Here is a 16,513-nt window from a genome sequence, read left to right as displayed (position 1 = left end):
AGGAAGCTTTGCCAGTAATCTGTCTGGCTCAATTCCACTTCATGATTGTTCTTTTACAAAAATCTCTTTTTGAACAAGTTGTTACAAATATAGTACAATTGCAGTATATTGTGTTTTTTCAATTCATAGATTAAAAAATGTAAAATTTATGGGCAAAAGTAAGGCCTGTATTTCATTCAGATGCATGGACTGGGTGGCACAGGATCAAGTCTTTTAATAACTGCATATGCATGTGCTGATTTATCTTATTTGATGCCTTCAGGGAGCCCTCATCTCATTAATGGGTCAGAATTGACTATAAGGATCTACTCCAACACAAGACGAAACTGTTAACTAGGTTTAAACTAAATACAATTCCCTTTACAAAATATAGGTTGATAATAACAGCAGTAGCATGAATTAAGCCTAATTCTGATATCTGAAAAGTTATGAGCTAACCCCTTTTTTCTTTTTATGTATTCTAACTGAAATTCTGTGATTCTGTAATATTAAAAATTCCTGTTGAACACTGAAGGCAACACTGTTTCCGTAGCCGAAGTGAATTTTGCCCTGAAATAAATACATCCTAGATTATCCTCTTTGGATATCAGAAATAAATCCATTATTTCATGTCCTTTGAAGTTGAGCAGCTGAGGATATCTGTGAAATCACAACAAAATGGTGCAGGTGTGTTTAGCGCTAGTTCCTTTATAGCCTGAGTGCTTGACGGGCTGTGATGTGTGACGGTGCCATGCTGTAGCTAGCAGCAGCCAAGGAGCAGCTCCTAATTTCGCAGCTGCAGCAAGTGCTGAGATAGTTCCAGGAAGTGAAGTTGATCTGGGTGTGAACTGCAGCACAGCACAAATACCATCACCATGCCCTTTGTCTTTCACTTTTCTATAAATCGTGCAGCTGCCATGATACCGTCATTCCCTTCATTTGCAAAAATAAAAACTGTGCTTGCAAAGTGTAGAAAAGCAGAAAGACATGCTTGGAAAGTAACAACTAGCAAGCACTGTTGAAAGCCTAACAGAGGGCATTGTCTGCTGCACTTCCTGCTTCCAAGGAGACTGACATCTGATCCTGGAAACAAAGAATGTGAAATGATGTTTTTGGTTTGGAAGGCTAATAAAATACTTCAACAGGTGTTCTACTTGAAATATTCCCTTTCTATTGCAGAGGTTTGCAAATTTGTTACTAAAAAATACTTATTTTCTTGAAAGCTGTTGTTGTGCCTCAGTTGTGTTAATTTTTAGTTTGTCAGCTTTATTCAGTATTGAAAGATTTTTTCATGGATCTTCCTGTCTACATTATTCTCATCAATCAATTCTATTGCTTCTACCCCTAATTTAGAATACAAATTCGTCCCAAGCAAAAAGTTCCAGTCTGAATTCACATTCCCCTGAAGTATACATGCTTGTGGTTTTGACAAAAGATAAAATTAATAAATGGGAACTTTTTTGGAGGTAACTGCAAATCTGGATCATAGCTTTCCTAAAGACCAATGACCAAAATGAGATGTGGCTGCTTCCTCCTCCAATGTTGATTGTTCTTCATTAGTATCAGCAGTGAGCATCTCCAAGCAGTGCTACAACTTTCCTATTGACACAGATGGGGATCTGAGAACAACTGGTCTTATTTATGTATATCATATTTGGACAAAGGGGATCACATAAAGCAAACAGCTTTATGAAAAAATGATTTCTTCCAGAGATCTTCACTTAGTGTATGGATGCCTGATTCCTTTAAAGTCATTTTGCAACATGCTTTGCTTCTTAGTGAAGAGACTAAAACAGAATACAGACACTTACTGTCTTCCATGGTCATCTTTCTTTTTTAAAGATAATGTATAACATATTCGACAAGATGGTTTTCTTTCCAAAGCTAAAGATTTTCACGTGCTGAGGGAAAAAAACCTCTCAAACACCACGCCATGACTGCATACTTTGTTTAAAGAAAAGAGCCTGTCTTGAGATTTTCACCTGAAAAGTTGGAAGACATATTCAAACCATGAGCCAACGTTTTGCCTAAGCAAACTCTCTTTGTAAGCTGCAAGAGCAACATGTCAGGAAGACAAACCAGTCACCTCATAGGATACGTATAAACTCCTGCTGACTCTGAGATGCATGAGGAACCAGAATGACACTTTGGTAAGCCTGGAACTAAAAGTTAGGAGGGTGGTGGCTGGCAAGGCAAGACAACTGTTGATGTTCTGAGGTAGATCAGCCTCAGCCTGTTCCTCACAATGAGTCCAAAAAGACCCCAAAAAGCTTCTAAACTAAAAAACATAAGTTCTTCCAGAGTATAACCTGAAGCAGTTAGTTAGTTTTTAAAATGCAGAAAACTCAGTGACTCAGTAAGACAGCATAGAAGTCAAAAAGGCTATTGAATGTTTTGAAGCTGATGTCCTCTGTGACTAAGGTTCATTTGTTGCAGAAGCAAGGTGTGTACCAAATAAAACCAGGGAACTGCAGTGGTCTCACAGTTAAACTCATGGAAAGCTGCCCTGAAGAGCTGGATTCTGCCCCACTGCTGACACAAAGCTCCTGTGTGATGTTAAACAAGTCATTTCCTGCAGATGTCGTAGAAACACAGAATGGTTTAGGTTGGAAGGGATCTTTAAAGATCAGCTAGTCCACCCTCCTGCCATGTCTGACTGCTTTGAGATCCTTGTTTCATAAGGTCTCCAGCTGGAGATGCAGACTTGATTTGTGGAAGTGCTGAGACCTGAAGTCACAGCAAGCTCTCCCGTGCATGTAGGAGGTGATGTAATCTGGAAAATTAGCTAACATCTCAGACTAGACACTAAAAATTGTAGGTAATCTTAAATGTGACTGTTCTCATTTCCCTGCCTCTGAAATGAGAGTAATTAACCTCCCTTTTCCTCAGAAGGGTGCTTTTAAAATAAAGTCATTTTTCTGAAAGAAAAGGTTAGCCACCAAGAATATAGTAATTCTGTCTTTTGAGTATAGCATGAACTGTGTTTAGTAGCTATATGATGGAACTGTGCATTGAACAGGAAGGAAAAGCCCATGAATGACAAAAGTTGCTGATCAGATGAGCTGTGCTTTTCCTATGTACTGAATTGTGAAGAAATAGCCACGGGGGCTAAGTTAAGGCTTATAAGAACTGTAATTTTTTCCATTTTGAGTACAGGGCATTTATTTTTCTTCCAGGAGCCTCTAGGAAGGCTTATGTCTTATGTGCAGATGTATGACTATATTGATTAAGTAGAAAAATATATACTGTACATTTTATACCTAATCTTCTGTCCTCTGATTTCTCTCTAACTCAAATTTAGTTTCAATTGTAGCTTATGCCCCTCTGCGTGCATTTTCCCCTGGGATCTCCAATACATGGGTTTTGTAACCACTCATGTTCGTCCTGAGGATTGCTGTTTCACTCTAAATAATTTGAAGTATCGTACGGAGTTCTTTCATAGGCAGAAGATGCAAATGGAGCTAAGCACTGATGGGGATCCTAGCTAGCTCTGAGAAGTCCCCTCAGTTAACGCTTGCAGAATTCGATGTTAGCATATATAAAGCACTTCTACATACTTTCTGTGCAGTATTTAAGGTTTTCCAGGCCTGGTGAATCATCGTAATAAATTTACAAATATAAAAAAGCTATCATTAAAAATAAATTGGCAGAGACTGAAAAATGCTGGAACAAAGTGATCTTACAGGCTGTTACCATTTTGCCTTTGCGTTGTAAGAGCTATCCCACACAAATGCACTAGAAAACATTGTAAACAAGACTAAAAATCAAGTATTTCAGAAAAGGTAAATGTAGCAATAATGTTTAAAAGGAAGACTTATACTATACTGTTTCAAACATGTTTGCCATTTCAAAGAGTTTCCAGCTTTAGCCTTAATACACCCCCAAAATATTTCCTCTTTAAATTTGGCTTTACCCCAAGAAATCATTTCTCTTCTTGAAACCAAAAACAGCAGTGACAGCTCTTCTGCATGTTAAGATGTCACTAGTTAAATTCTGATCTCTCATATCCCTCCAGACTCAGAAACTGGAGCTTTCTATTGCTGCAGAGAGTTGATCTCCAGCTGCCTAATTGTTCTGTGCAGCTGCTTCTTTCAAATCCTGTAAGGACCTGATGTAGCAAAGTTGAAATTATCAATTTCTGGCATGAAAAGCTTTCATAAGTTTTATACATGTATTTGGTTTTATGCTTTCAGAGCTTGAGCCATATAGAGTTGGGCACATAACAACCATACAAGAAATCACTCTTTGAAAATTGAAACTCTAAAATATTTTTTAATTGTTCTCATAATATGTCATCATTCAGGAAAGATGTAGCTACAGAAGACGGGCTGACGAAAACTTACACCATCTGACATTCCTTGTGTGCTTTTGTTAGTATAATGTAATACTATATGGTGTTGGCTACAAAATATGTTTCTTGCACAGCTGCTCTTTGCATTCAGTTATTTGATTTCAATAACAACAAAAAATACCCCGTCCAAACCAGTGTTTCATAACACACTGTAAACAATATCATTTGATCTCAGCAGCATTAAGATGGTCAACTAAACAGAAACTCAAGCAACCAGCCACCTGTTAAATCCCTTCAGTGTCCCTCCATCACCGAGAAAGCTCACCCTGTGCTCAGGTTTGCCCCGGGTCTTTTAGAGAAGGTGAAAGCCCAGAAGGTCACCCCAGGGGCTGCCAGGAACATCCTGACCCTGTCCTGCAGTAGCTGCCACTAGAGCCGACCAGCTGCCAACAACCCAGTCAGTGCTACTGCATTTAATATCTACCAAAGTTGTTGAGTTTTGACAGATCTGACAACACTAATCATGTGTTTGGTGTTAAAAGCTTGGGATTTGACATAATGATAGACCTGCGTGTCTTAACTGAAGGGTTTAAAGCTACTTTGAAATGACAAAGCATGACATCTTCATGGATTTCATGACAGCCAAATGGTATCATATGTTCTTCCTTGTCTTTCTGTAGAAATTTACTTTCTAGACCAGTGCCTATCATTAAAATATTTTTCTTCAGATAACTGTCATATTAACCATGAATGAAATTAATAAAGAATTCATTTCCTGCATAAAAACAAAACACACTTATGGTGTCATAGTGTTGTATTTTTGATGTCAGGTTGGTTCATTTTAAAATTATTCCATATTTTAATCAGACAGGACAGAACAGTGGAGCACCACACAAGGATGCAAAATCTGTCAGTTTTACATTCATTCTTTGAATTCTGTCATTTTGGTCTCATCCTGATGTTGCATAGTATACATAGTATACAGATGGATCCTCGGGTCATAAAAAGAATCGACATGTCTCCATAGTAAATAACAATGTGCAAAGGTAGACCTTTGCATAAACCTTGCCATAGGTTATCTGTGTAGTATCCTTGATTCACTTAATTGCTCCTTAGTGTTTTTAGGAAGGTATATAAGATGACTTTGAGTTTGTTTTTGAAAGAGTAACTAAATCAGTTCCATCTCCTACAACCCAAACGAATGAATTTATACTGAAAATCCCATTGGAGCTTAAGGCTTCATGTTGATTTAGAAATGTCTAGAAGTGTGAAGTGGGTTGGAATTGCTGGGTTTCAGTCATAAATGCAAGATTTGGGTTTTGACTCTTTTCTAAGAGGAAACCCACCAATGGCCACTAAATAGCATTGTTCTGAGTGATAAGCAGATGCTTGTTGATGTGAAGCTTTGTTGAGATTAGGAGTAAAAAAGTTAAAGAGCCAAATTTTCCAAAACATTTCAGTCCCATCAGTGAAGTAGGTCAGGAAAATCCACTGTAGAGAAGAGGTAACTAGGTGATGTTTATAATGCAGAAAAGGGAGTCAGACCATTACCTGATATATAGCAACACACTTTTAAAGGCAATATAGCTAAACTAGTTTACAAGCAGCTGATAAATTGCTTTAACTTGTAAGGTTTGTCATTCATTTTGTTCTGATGATGTCCTGGAAAAATAATAAGCCAATTATTCATGTCATGTGTTATCTTAAACTGTGATAGATGATTTTTGCTGGTGTTAATTTTAATATTTTGAGGAGATTCTTTTTTTTTCCTTCTGTAGTTAGTTACACCATTATGCCATTTATGTTCTCCCTGAATTCTCTAAGTGGGAGAGGAGGCTTTTTAAATACAGTTAGGTAATTAAATAGGGCTTTGTAGTTTCTTTCATATGTATCACTAGGTGTTTTGAAACCCATTATGTTTTACTAGTTCCCTACTGCTGTTCTTTGTCTGTACAACCACTCTTCCATAAAGTGAAAATTTTAGACTCTACCCATAAATACATCAAAAGATAGTTGCACCTGTAATAGGTTTAACTCTCAAAAATTATATAGATATGGAACTCTTTAGTGGGAAATATATGGAAGAAGTCATATGGTGATTACTGAAATTTTGTTTCCTTGCCACTGAAGAAAAAAAAATTATTTGTTTTCCTTGTCAGTTTGGTGTTATTTCCTGATTAATTCACTGTTGTACATTTATGGTTTCAAATACCCTATTTCTTTACTTATTTGATATATCTTCATTATTTCATTCATACTTTTAAAATAATTATGATAATACTCAACACTGACATTGTATTTTTCATCCTTGAAACAAGCCATAAATGAGAAAAGTAAAGATTATCAGCCCTGTATCACTGATGAGAAAGCTGAGTTAAAAAGGGAATTAGAGCCTGAATTTTAATCTGGACATTCTGATTCCTCTCTTGTAAGTGTTGATAACATTAAGCTTCTCATCTTAATACTGAAGTTTTTTTCTCCTCATAGTAATAACATACAAGCAGTGGCTTTACATTGGCTTCTATTTTAATTCTTGTTCACTTAATCTTACTTCCATTAAGAATTAAGATGAAAGAAAAATAGTATTAATTATAACTATTAGCTCTTACCTCAATAATTTGTTTTTCAATCAACAGACATTAAAGCAGTGATTTGGGAGTGATTATGCTGATTTTAAAAGTTCAGAAACTGAACAGGACAACATATTTTGTAATTTAAAAGTTACGTTTTTCTAATCAATACACTCCTAATGAAGTTTGGCAAAGAGATTACTTAATTAAGCTTTGGCAAACTAGAGTTGCTTGTCATCATCTAGATGAGGACTAAAAAGAGCAAGCATGCTCCCCATGATAGCTGGACTTCTAATCCTCCTTAGAGAGAAGAAGGGAAGAGATGAGGTTACTTCTTTTTCATACAAATTGATGCATCTACATGAAAAATTTTGTTTAGTATCTCTCTAGGAGTTTTTCTTGTAGCCTTTATGTTTCATCTCACGGTTTTCTACTCACCAAATTAAAACTGGTTCACTTTGACAGGTGTTTGCCTTCAATGTTCAGAATCTAAAACTTCATGCACACAGTCAAGTTACCCAATTGTTTTATATCTATCTGGAGTTTCTGGACTTTACTGTGAGACGGGAAGATTAGCACTTATAGTTGATAAGTTAACTTTATTTCCTAAAAATGGATTAAATACTTGAGTTGCTTATTTTTTGCAACACAAATGTTTGCACTCATGAGAAAACTCAGCTGACTTAATTTTGGCAAATCAAGGAAATAAATGTTGAAAACAGCTGTAAGGAAATTAATATTTGGCTAGTTTGCTCGGAGTACAGTGAATTTCTCAGTGAGTTCTGCTAGAACCATTAATTTTGCTGATTTACTGTAAACATTTGAAATGGCATAAGAGAGCCTAATTTCCTGCCTTTCTTTTAGAAATAGTACTGCCTGATTCCCACGTGCAGCCCACTTCAGCTTGGAGTGTTTATCAGTACTATTTACTGTTCTTGTTACGCCTGGGTGGCAGTCTTTGAGCTACAACACATGTGCTACTGCAGTTCACTGCAAAGAAGGACCTGCAGGTCTGCAGGGCATCCCTAAATCTCCAACAAAGTTCAAAGCCTCTTTGGCTGGGAAACCACCAAGACCCCTTCCCTCAAACTCTTGAAACTGGAGAGTTTGCACTCAGGTTTGTGACTCATGAGGAATAGGTTATAATCTGAATGAAGTAAGTGCAGGGTAATTTTGATTTTGTACAAGGACAAGAGTTTTACAGGATTTCAGGAGAATCTTTAAGCCTCTTGGAGACACAAGACTAAATGACAAACACTGTGAGATATTAACTCAGGATGCCAGAGAGCTGTGCTATTTAGCTCAGGCATATTTATCCATCATCCCCAGGGCAGCTGCCATGAGTCAGCAACAGACCCAGAGCCCACCGCTGATCCCTCGCTCTGCCTGCTGGCCCAAGAGAGGGGAGGACAATGTGCCTATGTAGGACAGAGCAACACAGAGAGGTTGCAGATGGGTGATCCCATGCCCAAGGATGGTGGGGACCACCTCCCAACAAGGGCAAAGGGAATAAAATGTCTCGAGACCTCAGCAGTACAACCAGGATCTGTCCTGCTAGCAGTACACCCTGCCCTCCATAAAAAAACAAACCTGGAGAAATTTCTGTGCTTGGACTTCTGAAGAGTGAGAGAGGCAAGCTGGCTTGGCTTGGACAGACAAGATGAGATGATCTGATTAGCAGGTTTTGCTGTTGTATCATTGAAAGCTGCACCTCAGCACTCTTCCTAGCTTGCTAGAAATTCCTTATAGCAATGTGCGTGTTTGTTAGCAGATAATTTTTTATTTTTTTTTTAACTCTTAGGCTAATATTCATTGTGTCCTGCAATTAATGCAGTTTATATCATTTAGGATCTTATATTTGGCCTGATGAGACTCACATTATAGTCATCACCTACTGTTATGATTAGATCATTTAAATAAACATGCTCATCTGATGAAGTAATTCTGGTCTCAACCTCTACCTCTGACTTAAGGTGGCAATATCTAAAAGTGTTTAATCTTCTGAGAATTAAACTTTGAGTAGCTGGTAGCATGCTTGTAAATGTCCAGGTGCCAGTGCTAGGAGGCCTGATTATTACTGCTGAGGTGGGAATTTTTCTTTTACTAGCTTGTTTTAGTCATCCAGAAGGAAATATTTTTAAATCATTCTAGACAACTAAATCTTTCTTTTCTAAATCTCTGTTCTACAACCCAAATAGAAAATGTGGTTTCACCTATTTCCTGTTAACTGTCCCGAAATGCTGTGCCTCTGTCTTGACCAAACAAATAGTAGGCATGCTACCATTCTACTGGACAACTAGAAACTGTTACTCATTTTATTGACCCAGTTCCAGCCAAGCAGTGAATCTGGAATAGAAGAAAATCAGACTGTCATGGTCAAAAACAGAAGAATCATGTTTTCTGTGATATTTAGTTGCCAGTGCCCAGAAAATGTATGAATAATTTTCAAAAGAAAAGCTTTCAAGAGCATATGTGATTTTGAGGATCACCACACGCAAGAGGATTATTATCTGAGAGACAAAGGGGATAAGAGATTACAGCACATTAGAGGGGAGTTGTTTTACATCAAAGGTGTAGTATGGTTGCACACTATATAATATGAAGCATTGGCCAGGGAGCCTTCTGCCACAGGGCTATTTGTAACAAGGATGAGGGAGCCAGTCAGGACTTAGTATGAGCTTTCAAGCTCTTTTAACTTTTCTGATTTCATCTCTATACACCAGTGTTTGAAACATGCAAAGATGTTTGCATTCAGAAAAGAATTAACAGCAACAATAATCAGCTTACCGATTCCTGTTCTGTGACATGCTGAATTAAAAAAGAAAAAAAATGCCAGACATTTAGGTCAAATATAAAAAGGCATGGGCTGGTGGAAGAGAGCACCCAGCTGAATGATCACATGATTCTTTGGAAGGAATTTCTATTAAACTGCTCAGCAAAATAGCTTCTTCTCTTTGGCAAAATGTGTTCTCTCAAATGTTTAGTTTCCTTCATCTTGTCTTTCACATTTGTTTTCATCAACTGATTACAGCAAAAATCTGGAAAAAAAAATATTGTGTGTTTACTTACAAATTATTGTGTGATACATTTTTAAAATAAAAATTTTGTATAATCTTGTAAATTGTGCATTAAAAAATTGACAATCTGCACTACTATGGCAATAGGTAGGTAAGGTCTAGCCCTAAGGAAAAGAGCTTGAATCACTTGCATCCCATTTTGCTTTCTCTGCCTTCAGATAGAGCTTGAAACTCACTTTTAGGTCAGATTTGAGCCTTGAAGTTGTGACAGCATTCCTGTAAATAAGTTTGCAGCTGAATGACAGTTCCACATTGTCTGTCCCAGGAGCAGAGCGCAGCAAATCATTAATTCTGAACTCTCATCCAGCCACTTGACATATCCCTATATGGATCCTGACCCGCTGGGGACTGAGTTGGTAAGTTCCAGTATTCATCAAATAAAGCATCCAGACACGTTGTAATAAGCCTACTGTTCGTGTAATTTAATAAATGCAGGGAGCATGTTAATGAGTCTTTGGCACCGGGAGCCACTCGGCAGCAGCAGAGTTTGGCAATTCACTTTTCATGGTGTGGTGATGTTCACCTGCAGACGTGAGTGCTTCTGGTTCCTGATGGACACACACTCCTGTCTGCCCAAAGCATAAAATACTATCGGCCACGCATGGTGTTTTATGGTCCGGTATTTACAGTAGGTACATCCCCCCCCGGGCAGGGTTTCCGGGGCTGTGGCTGAGGCAGTAACAATCGCAGGCAAACAGCAGAGGGAGTTATTGTTCTACTGGAGAGCTGGGAAAGGACAACCTCGGGATACGGCACTTAAATAGCGTGACTGAGTTTTCGAAAGAAAGAAAAAAGTTCAGATGACATGACTGTACAAAAATGTAAAGGGTGATGTTTGAAAGAGTGGGCGCCTTTCATCATTTTTCAGTGCTGACTCCAATGTGCTGGTTCTTTGTACCAAGGAGCGGTTACATAACACCCACTTAAGGTCTAACAACTTTTTGAAATCTGTCCGCAATACTGGGGGTTTATAGTTCAGTGTCCAGAGCCAGATGAGCAGGAAATAAGAAATAACCATTTTCACTTGTTATTAAATGAGTCTTTTATCCTGGTCGATCCCCACATGCCCTGCTTCTGTGTCTGAACTGGTAAAGTCCTTGGATCTTCAGACTCCTGATCCCCAGGTGTGCTGCATGCTGGAAAGGGACCCGGACGCAACCAACTCCCCAGGTGCCTTAGTTTTCCATTGAAGCAAATTTGGGAACACAGATAGGAAAGAAGCAAGTGGGTTGTCTACTCATTGGAAATTTAAGGGTTTGGCAACTTTCCTAGCATCATCTATATTTCTGTCCAAGATCCTATATCTTTCTACCCAGAGAAACCCAGATGAGAAAAAGTTGCAGAGCTGTTCTATGCAACGATATATCACAGGTCTAGATTTCACAGTTGATCTCAAATATCTGAGGAACATCACTGTTCTGCTTCTGTAATTTTGTCCCATAAGTAAAAAGGATCCTTACTTACATAAACCACATACTCTTGACCCAAAAGACACAGTGCCAAAAAATACAGTTCTGTGAGGCTCCAACTGATTGTCAAAGTGCCCTGTACTTCAGTCCAGCACGACTGTGGCTCTGCCCTTTCAGCAGCTATACCTGTATTTTGTGCCTGCTAAAAGTTTGTCCTTCTGCCCAAGTCTCAGCTGGCCTGTACCAAGAAAAGTGAACCCCCTGGACTCTCCATATAGAGGCAGAGGCTCTTGCAACTGCTTGATTTTCAGTAACTGACTGAAAGAAAACTTGCAGACAGTCCCAAGGTGAATCTATGCCAGTATGGTTTAGAAAAACGTTTCAACAAACAAACTGACCTTGTCCTGTTACGGTTCACATAAAGCTGGAGCTGGAGCAGGTGGGAAGCTTCTTCTGTTTGCAGCTGAACTTCCAAGACAATGGACTAAAGCAGAGACTTACTCTCCGCTATTTCCCCACATACGGTTAATGCTTCTGCACTGACTGCTTTTAGTTTCTATTATTTACATGGTGCTTAACTTTCCACAGCCACTACACTGAGGTTCACCTGTGGAATATGAAGCTAAGATCTACTCATTAGAGAATGCAGCTGTCTTTTCAGCAAAAGACTTCAAAGTTCTCTTCTGTTCTCAAAAGGGTATTCTGTAAAAATCACCCTTTCATTGATTAATATCAAAGTAAATCCAGGCTGACCCCAATGTTAAATTGCATATCCCTGGCTTTCACAATGCTGCCAAGGTGGAGGATTCTGCAACAAAACTTTTTTTTTTTTCAACAGTTTTATTGCAGGTGTGTAAGATCTAATGGAGATCAGCCTATTGTCTTAGGTGTGTCAGCTTTACAGAACTCACCATCACAAAAAGAGGATCCTGGTATTGTTATAATGGTGAGCATAGAAGATGCTTCATACATTCAGGTGGATGATTTGCATTGTAGAAATCTTTTTAAAGATCTGTATGTTATTAGATGTGGATGTTTAATTGTTGATTCATTCAATCAGAACAATACACAAATTGTCCAGGCAGTAAATCTTTTTTTTTCCAATAGGTAAAAAAGAACCCTGAGAGAAGTAGAATCAAATTCTTATCTTAATTACACCAATATAAATGTAGAGGAGAAATATATTTAGGTATTTAATGATATGGATGGGTGCCTGGTAAAATTAACAGAAACCCCTACTCAGACCAAATGTTTAAGTAGGTTTGGTTTTGTAAATATCAGTATCTCTGTGACTTTGGGTCTGCTTCCTTGGTTGCAAGGTCATACATTGCTCCTGCTTTTGAAGATAAAAATCAGCATACAGATTTGAATCTTCCTACAATATGGAGAGAAGTAAAGGTTATATATGAAGGCCAACTTCAGCCTAGAAAAATAAATCTCCTTGTGCTGTTCTCATGGTCAGGGTAAAGACAGGGGCTCCTCCATGCACTTAAAATTAGGCTATAGTGACAGCACTCTGTCTTCAGAAGTAGTACTGTCATATGGTATCTCTGTGCCTGCTTCACAGTTTATTGCTCCCTCCAACTCTACTAATATGGCTATTTGCTGGGGCTGTGCTGTGAATCTGGCTTTTTATTTTAAAAAAAAAAAAAAAAAAAAAAAAAGAGGGGGGACAAAAAACCTGAATGTAAAAGCAGCAATGTGTATCATGTACCTGACTGGGTTGACAGCACCATACAACTGATGTGTTTTAGTACAGATGGGGATGTAGCAATGCAGAAGTGACAGGAAGTGGCTAAGGTATCGGCGTTGGTACTACCACTGAAGACAGCTGCCATCAAACTTCGTCCTTAATACATGCCCTGAAAGGAGATTAAATGATGTTTTGTCAACAGCCCATTCATTGGGGACATTTTCACAATAGATTTTTAAATATTTCCATGTGACATTATTACGTGAGTCTAAAACATTTCTACATGACTTGCCCACAACTCCTGAGTAGTGCAGGTGTTTCTTCTGCAACAGTATTGTAGCACTGAAGTAAAGAGAAATACTATTTTTTGTAAAGTAGCTTTTATGACTAATTCTGCTGGTTGGCCTGGAGAACGCTGACTTGCTGAGAAATGGGGACAATCTGCACAGGAGCTTGTGTGTCTAGCAGTTGCCCTCCATTGAGTGGAGATATCCAAAACAAGCTGTTTAATAGACCTGGAGCACTATGTTGTCATCACCCAAAACACAAAAACATGTTGAATATCTCTTAAGACCAAAGTGCAATAGCAAACACAGGAGCTGGGGCATCGGTTTGTTGAGCTGTACCTATTGACGCATGACAGAAACAACAGAAACTCACACGAGTACATCGAATATGCTAGATACAGCACAGAAAACATCAGAGCATGACACTGAGGGTGGGTAGGAATATGGAGTGACTATTTTTGGTTAAAGTATGTGCTGATAGCAGCTTAGATTTGCAAGACAGAAATCTTTTTTTCTTCGATTCTGCCAGAATTGAAGGAAAGATTGATGCTTACCACAGTCCTTTCCTAGCAGTAGCAACCATCAAATCCAAAATTGACTAGCATCTCAAGTCAAAAAGGAATGGCAAGGTCACATGCTTATGAATGTTAAATTTATTCATGAGATAAGCATGACTGTGGAAAGGACAAGTCCTCTAAACTGTTGGAGCAATCACACTTGTGTAAAACCAGGGCACTAGAAACAGTTAAAATTTACAATGCCAAGCATGACTTACATGTGTTACCTTAAAGCTCAGAAGGTTTTGCCAGGCAGTGTGTACAGACAGCAGAGGAGGCATTTGTAATGTGAAGAATCATTTCTCACTAGGATCTTTCAGGATCTATGTCTGTGAAAAGAAACTCCACACCTCGGGGATAAGAAAAAGGGAAAAAAGGTCAGCTTGCCCTTGGGAAAATACAGCTTGCAAAGCTGATACAGTTCCTCTTTAATAATAGATTTTTAGAAACCTGTGCTTTTCAATGCCTACTTTGAACAACACTCACCCTTTGAGGCCCTTTCATGAGGACTTATAACCTACAATAAATTAATCATAGTCACAGCAGTAAGTGCCTGCATATGTCAGACTGCAAACGGAAGCGAAGCACTGGACAGTAGTCCCAGTAACAACACAGGGACTGATTGCCAAGGCTGAAACTCTTGAGTCACATGTGTCTTTTTTCTACAGACAGCCTTTGCATTTCCTTCATTTCTAGCTTATGTTTTTACATCAAGGTATTGGGACATTAATCTGATGTTTGTGGTCTTCTGAAACTGTAGCCCTTCCAGAAATATACTTGATCTACCTAAAATACAGTGTCTCCTACGCTGTATTTTCCATAGCTCAGCTAGGTTCACACCCATTTACCAAGTTAGCATAATATGTTTTTCCAAAGGTTTTACATATTAATAAATATTCAATACTCCTTTGAGCCCCCTAACCAGCTTATTCCTCTAATATTAAGAAAGGAAATTTGTTTAGAAAGTTTACTGGATATCTTTAGAGTCTGATGTCATTTTATCACTGGTAGCCTGTCAGGATTAGTCATCAAAGTGTTTAATCAATACCTACCTATGCTGAGCCGTTAGCATGCTCTCATCCCCCTTTCTCCAAAACCTTTGTTTCATTTATGCAGTAGAATTTGTTCCTGTAAAGTTGCATAGGCATCAGCCCAGGGTTTGCCTGAGGTTACTAGCTGCAAACATGTTCAGGTTAGCTGGGAGCAGCCCAGAGGCACTTCTCCTTTGACTCTGCTGTGTCTGGTTTAATCTGTCACTTACTGGAGCCTGGATCCATGCTGGGTCCTCTTGGGGAACCAAAAATACATCCAGCCTCTTTGGCCAAATTGGAGAAGCGAAGGTCTAAGCGGTCCATCCTGAATCCAGTCTTGCTTCCTCTCTCTGGGATCCTTAAGGAGTTTATTTCTCACCCTATCTCTGATGTAGGATAGAGGAAACACAAAATATAAGTGGAATACACTTTTGTAAATGAGTCTGAGAGATCTTTTCATAGTAAGGTGATGGGATAGAGCAGTAACAATCTCAGTTTCAGTCAGCCTGTTTTCCTTCATCCCTAAAATGACATACAAAACACCCACACTGCAGAGCGTAGTGTGATTCATATTAAAGTCTATCCTTGGACAAGCCTACACTTGACAGTTCTTGAGCTTTGCATAGGATTATTTCAGGGGGCAGACAGGGAGAGAACAACCAAAGACTGAAGCTATTTGTATACACACAAATGTGTAATCCTGGGCTAGCATTTCCCTGCCTGACCTCAGGAAGATGTGATGAAGCACAGCACTGGCTGCTGAGCCAGTGAGGCTCTTTGAACTGATAACCATGGCATGTTCTGTGATGTGGTTTGCCTGGAAACCTATTTGTTTCTTTTGAAAATCCGAAATACCAAAATGACATCAGTTGTAGTGTGCACTGAAAAACCTAGGCTGAGATGGCAGACTGTTTTATTCCATAAATGATTGCAGATGTTTGGGTGAGGGCTGCAAAACACAAGGCTTTTCAAACGTGTACATGTGGGAAAGGAAACTAGGGACATATATAAACATGAACATATTTGTTATATATTACAACCAGTCAGCTGATCTCATTTCAGATTGGCAGTTATTAAAGATGTGCAGAAATAAGTGGAAACTATGATAGCTGCAAGACATCTGGTTTAGTGAGTGTTTTTGTTTCTGACTCTCTAGGCTTACCTCCCTTTGTCTGATGCAAGTTACATACTAGACACATAGAACTGTCAGCACTCCGAAGAAGAGGCTTAGGAGATATGCTGCTGGTTTTTATTACCACCAGATTGCAAAAGCATATAGCCTGAGCTGGTTTTCCAACAGGCTTAGTCCCAGCTCTACATCCCAGGAGCCTGCTATGCTAAGTAAGATCTGGCTGGTGCTAATTTAGGAAGCGATGTAAGTATGTGATGCCCTTTAAGTGACTGAGTCATTTGCCAGAGTCACAGACATGGGAAAAGAATAGGAAGAAGACCTACTGGCTGAAGAATTGCTGCCATTAGGTCTCCCTCCTGATCTCCAAATTTGGGCTGTTTGGCGCTGAATTCCAGAAGGAAGGTCCTAATAGTTCTTGCTGATGCTGCATCAAGAAGGTGAGTGACAGGGGCTCTTGGAGGCCATGGCCACCCGCTTCCCAGCCATA

The 16,513-nt window shown here is 38.9% G+C and overlaps 1 protein-coding gene across 1 annotated transcript in view; it reads left to right on the top strand.

The window, feature by feature from the left end:
* The window catches only part of DLGAP1 (DLG associated protein 1), a gene marked incomplete at its 5' end in the record, with an annotated part of 95,868 nt that overhangs the window by 18,952 nt on the left and 60,403 nt on the right, over positions 1 to 16,513 (top strand). The window contains one exon of the mRNA XM_029083736.1: positions 12,214 to 12,354. Within this exon, the coding sequence (XP_028939569.1) occupies positions 12,214 to 12,354 (141 nt within the window). The remainder of the gene's footprint in view (positions 1 to 12,213; positions 12,355 to 16,513) is intronic.

Source organism: Antrostomus carolinensis, unplaced genomic scaffold (genome assembly GCF_000700745.2).
Source record: "Antrostomus carolinensis isolate BGI_N321 unplaced genomic scaffold, ASM70074v2 scaffold682, whole genome shotgun sequence".
Classification (NCBI taxonomy): Eukaryota; Metazoa; Chordata; class Aves; order Caprimulgiformes; family Caprimulgidae; genus Antrostomus; species Antrostomus carolinensis.
This window is presented reverse-complemented; position numbering and strand designations above follow the sequence as displayed.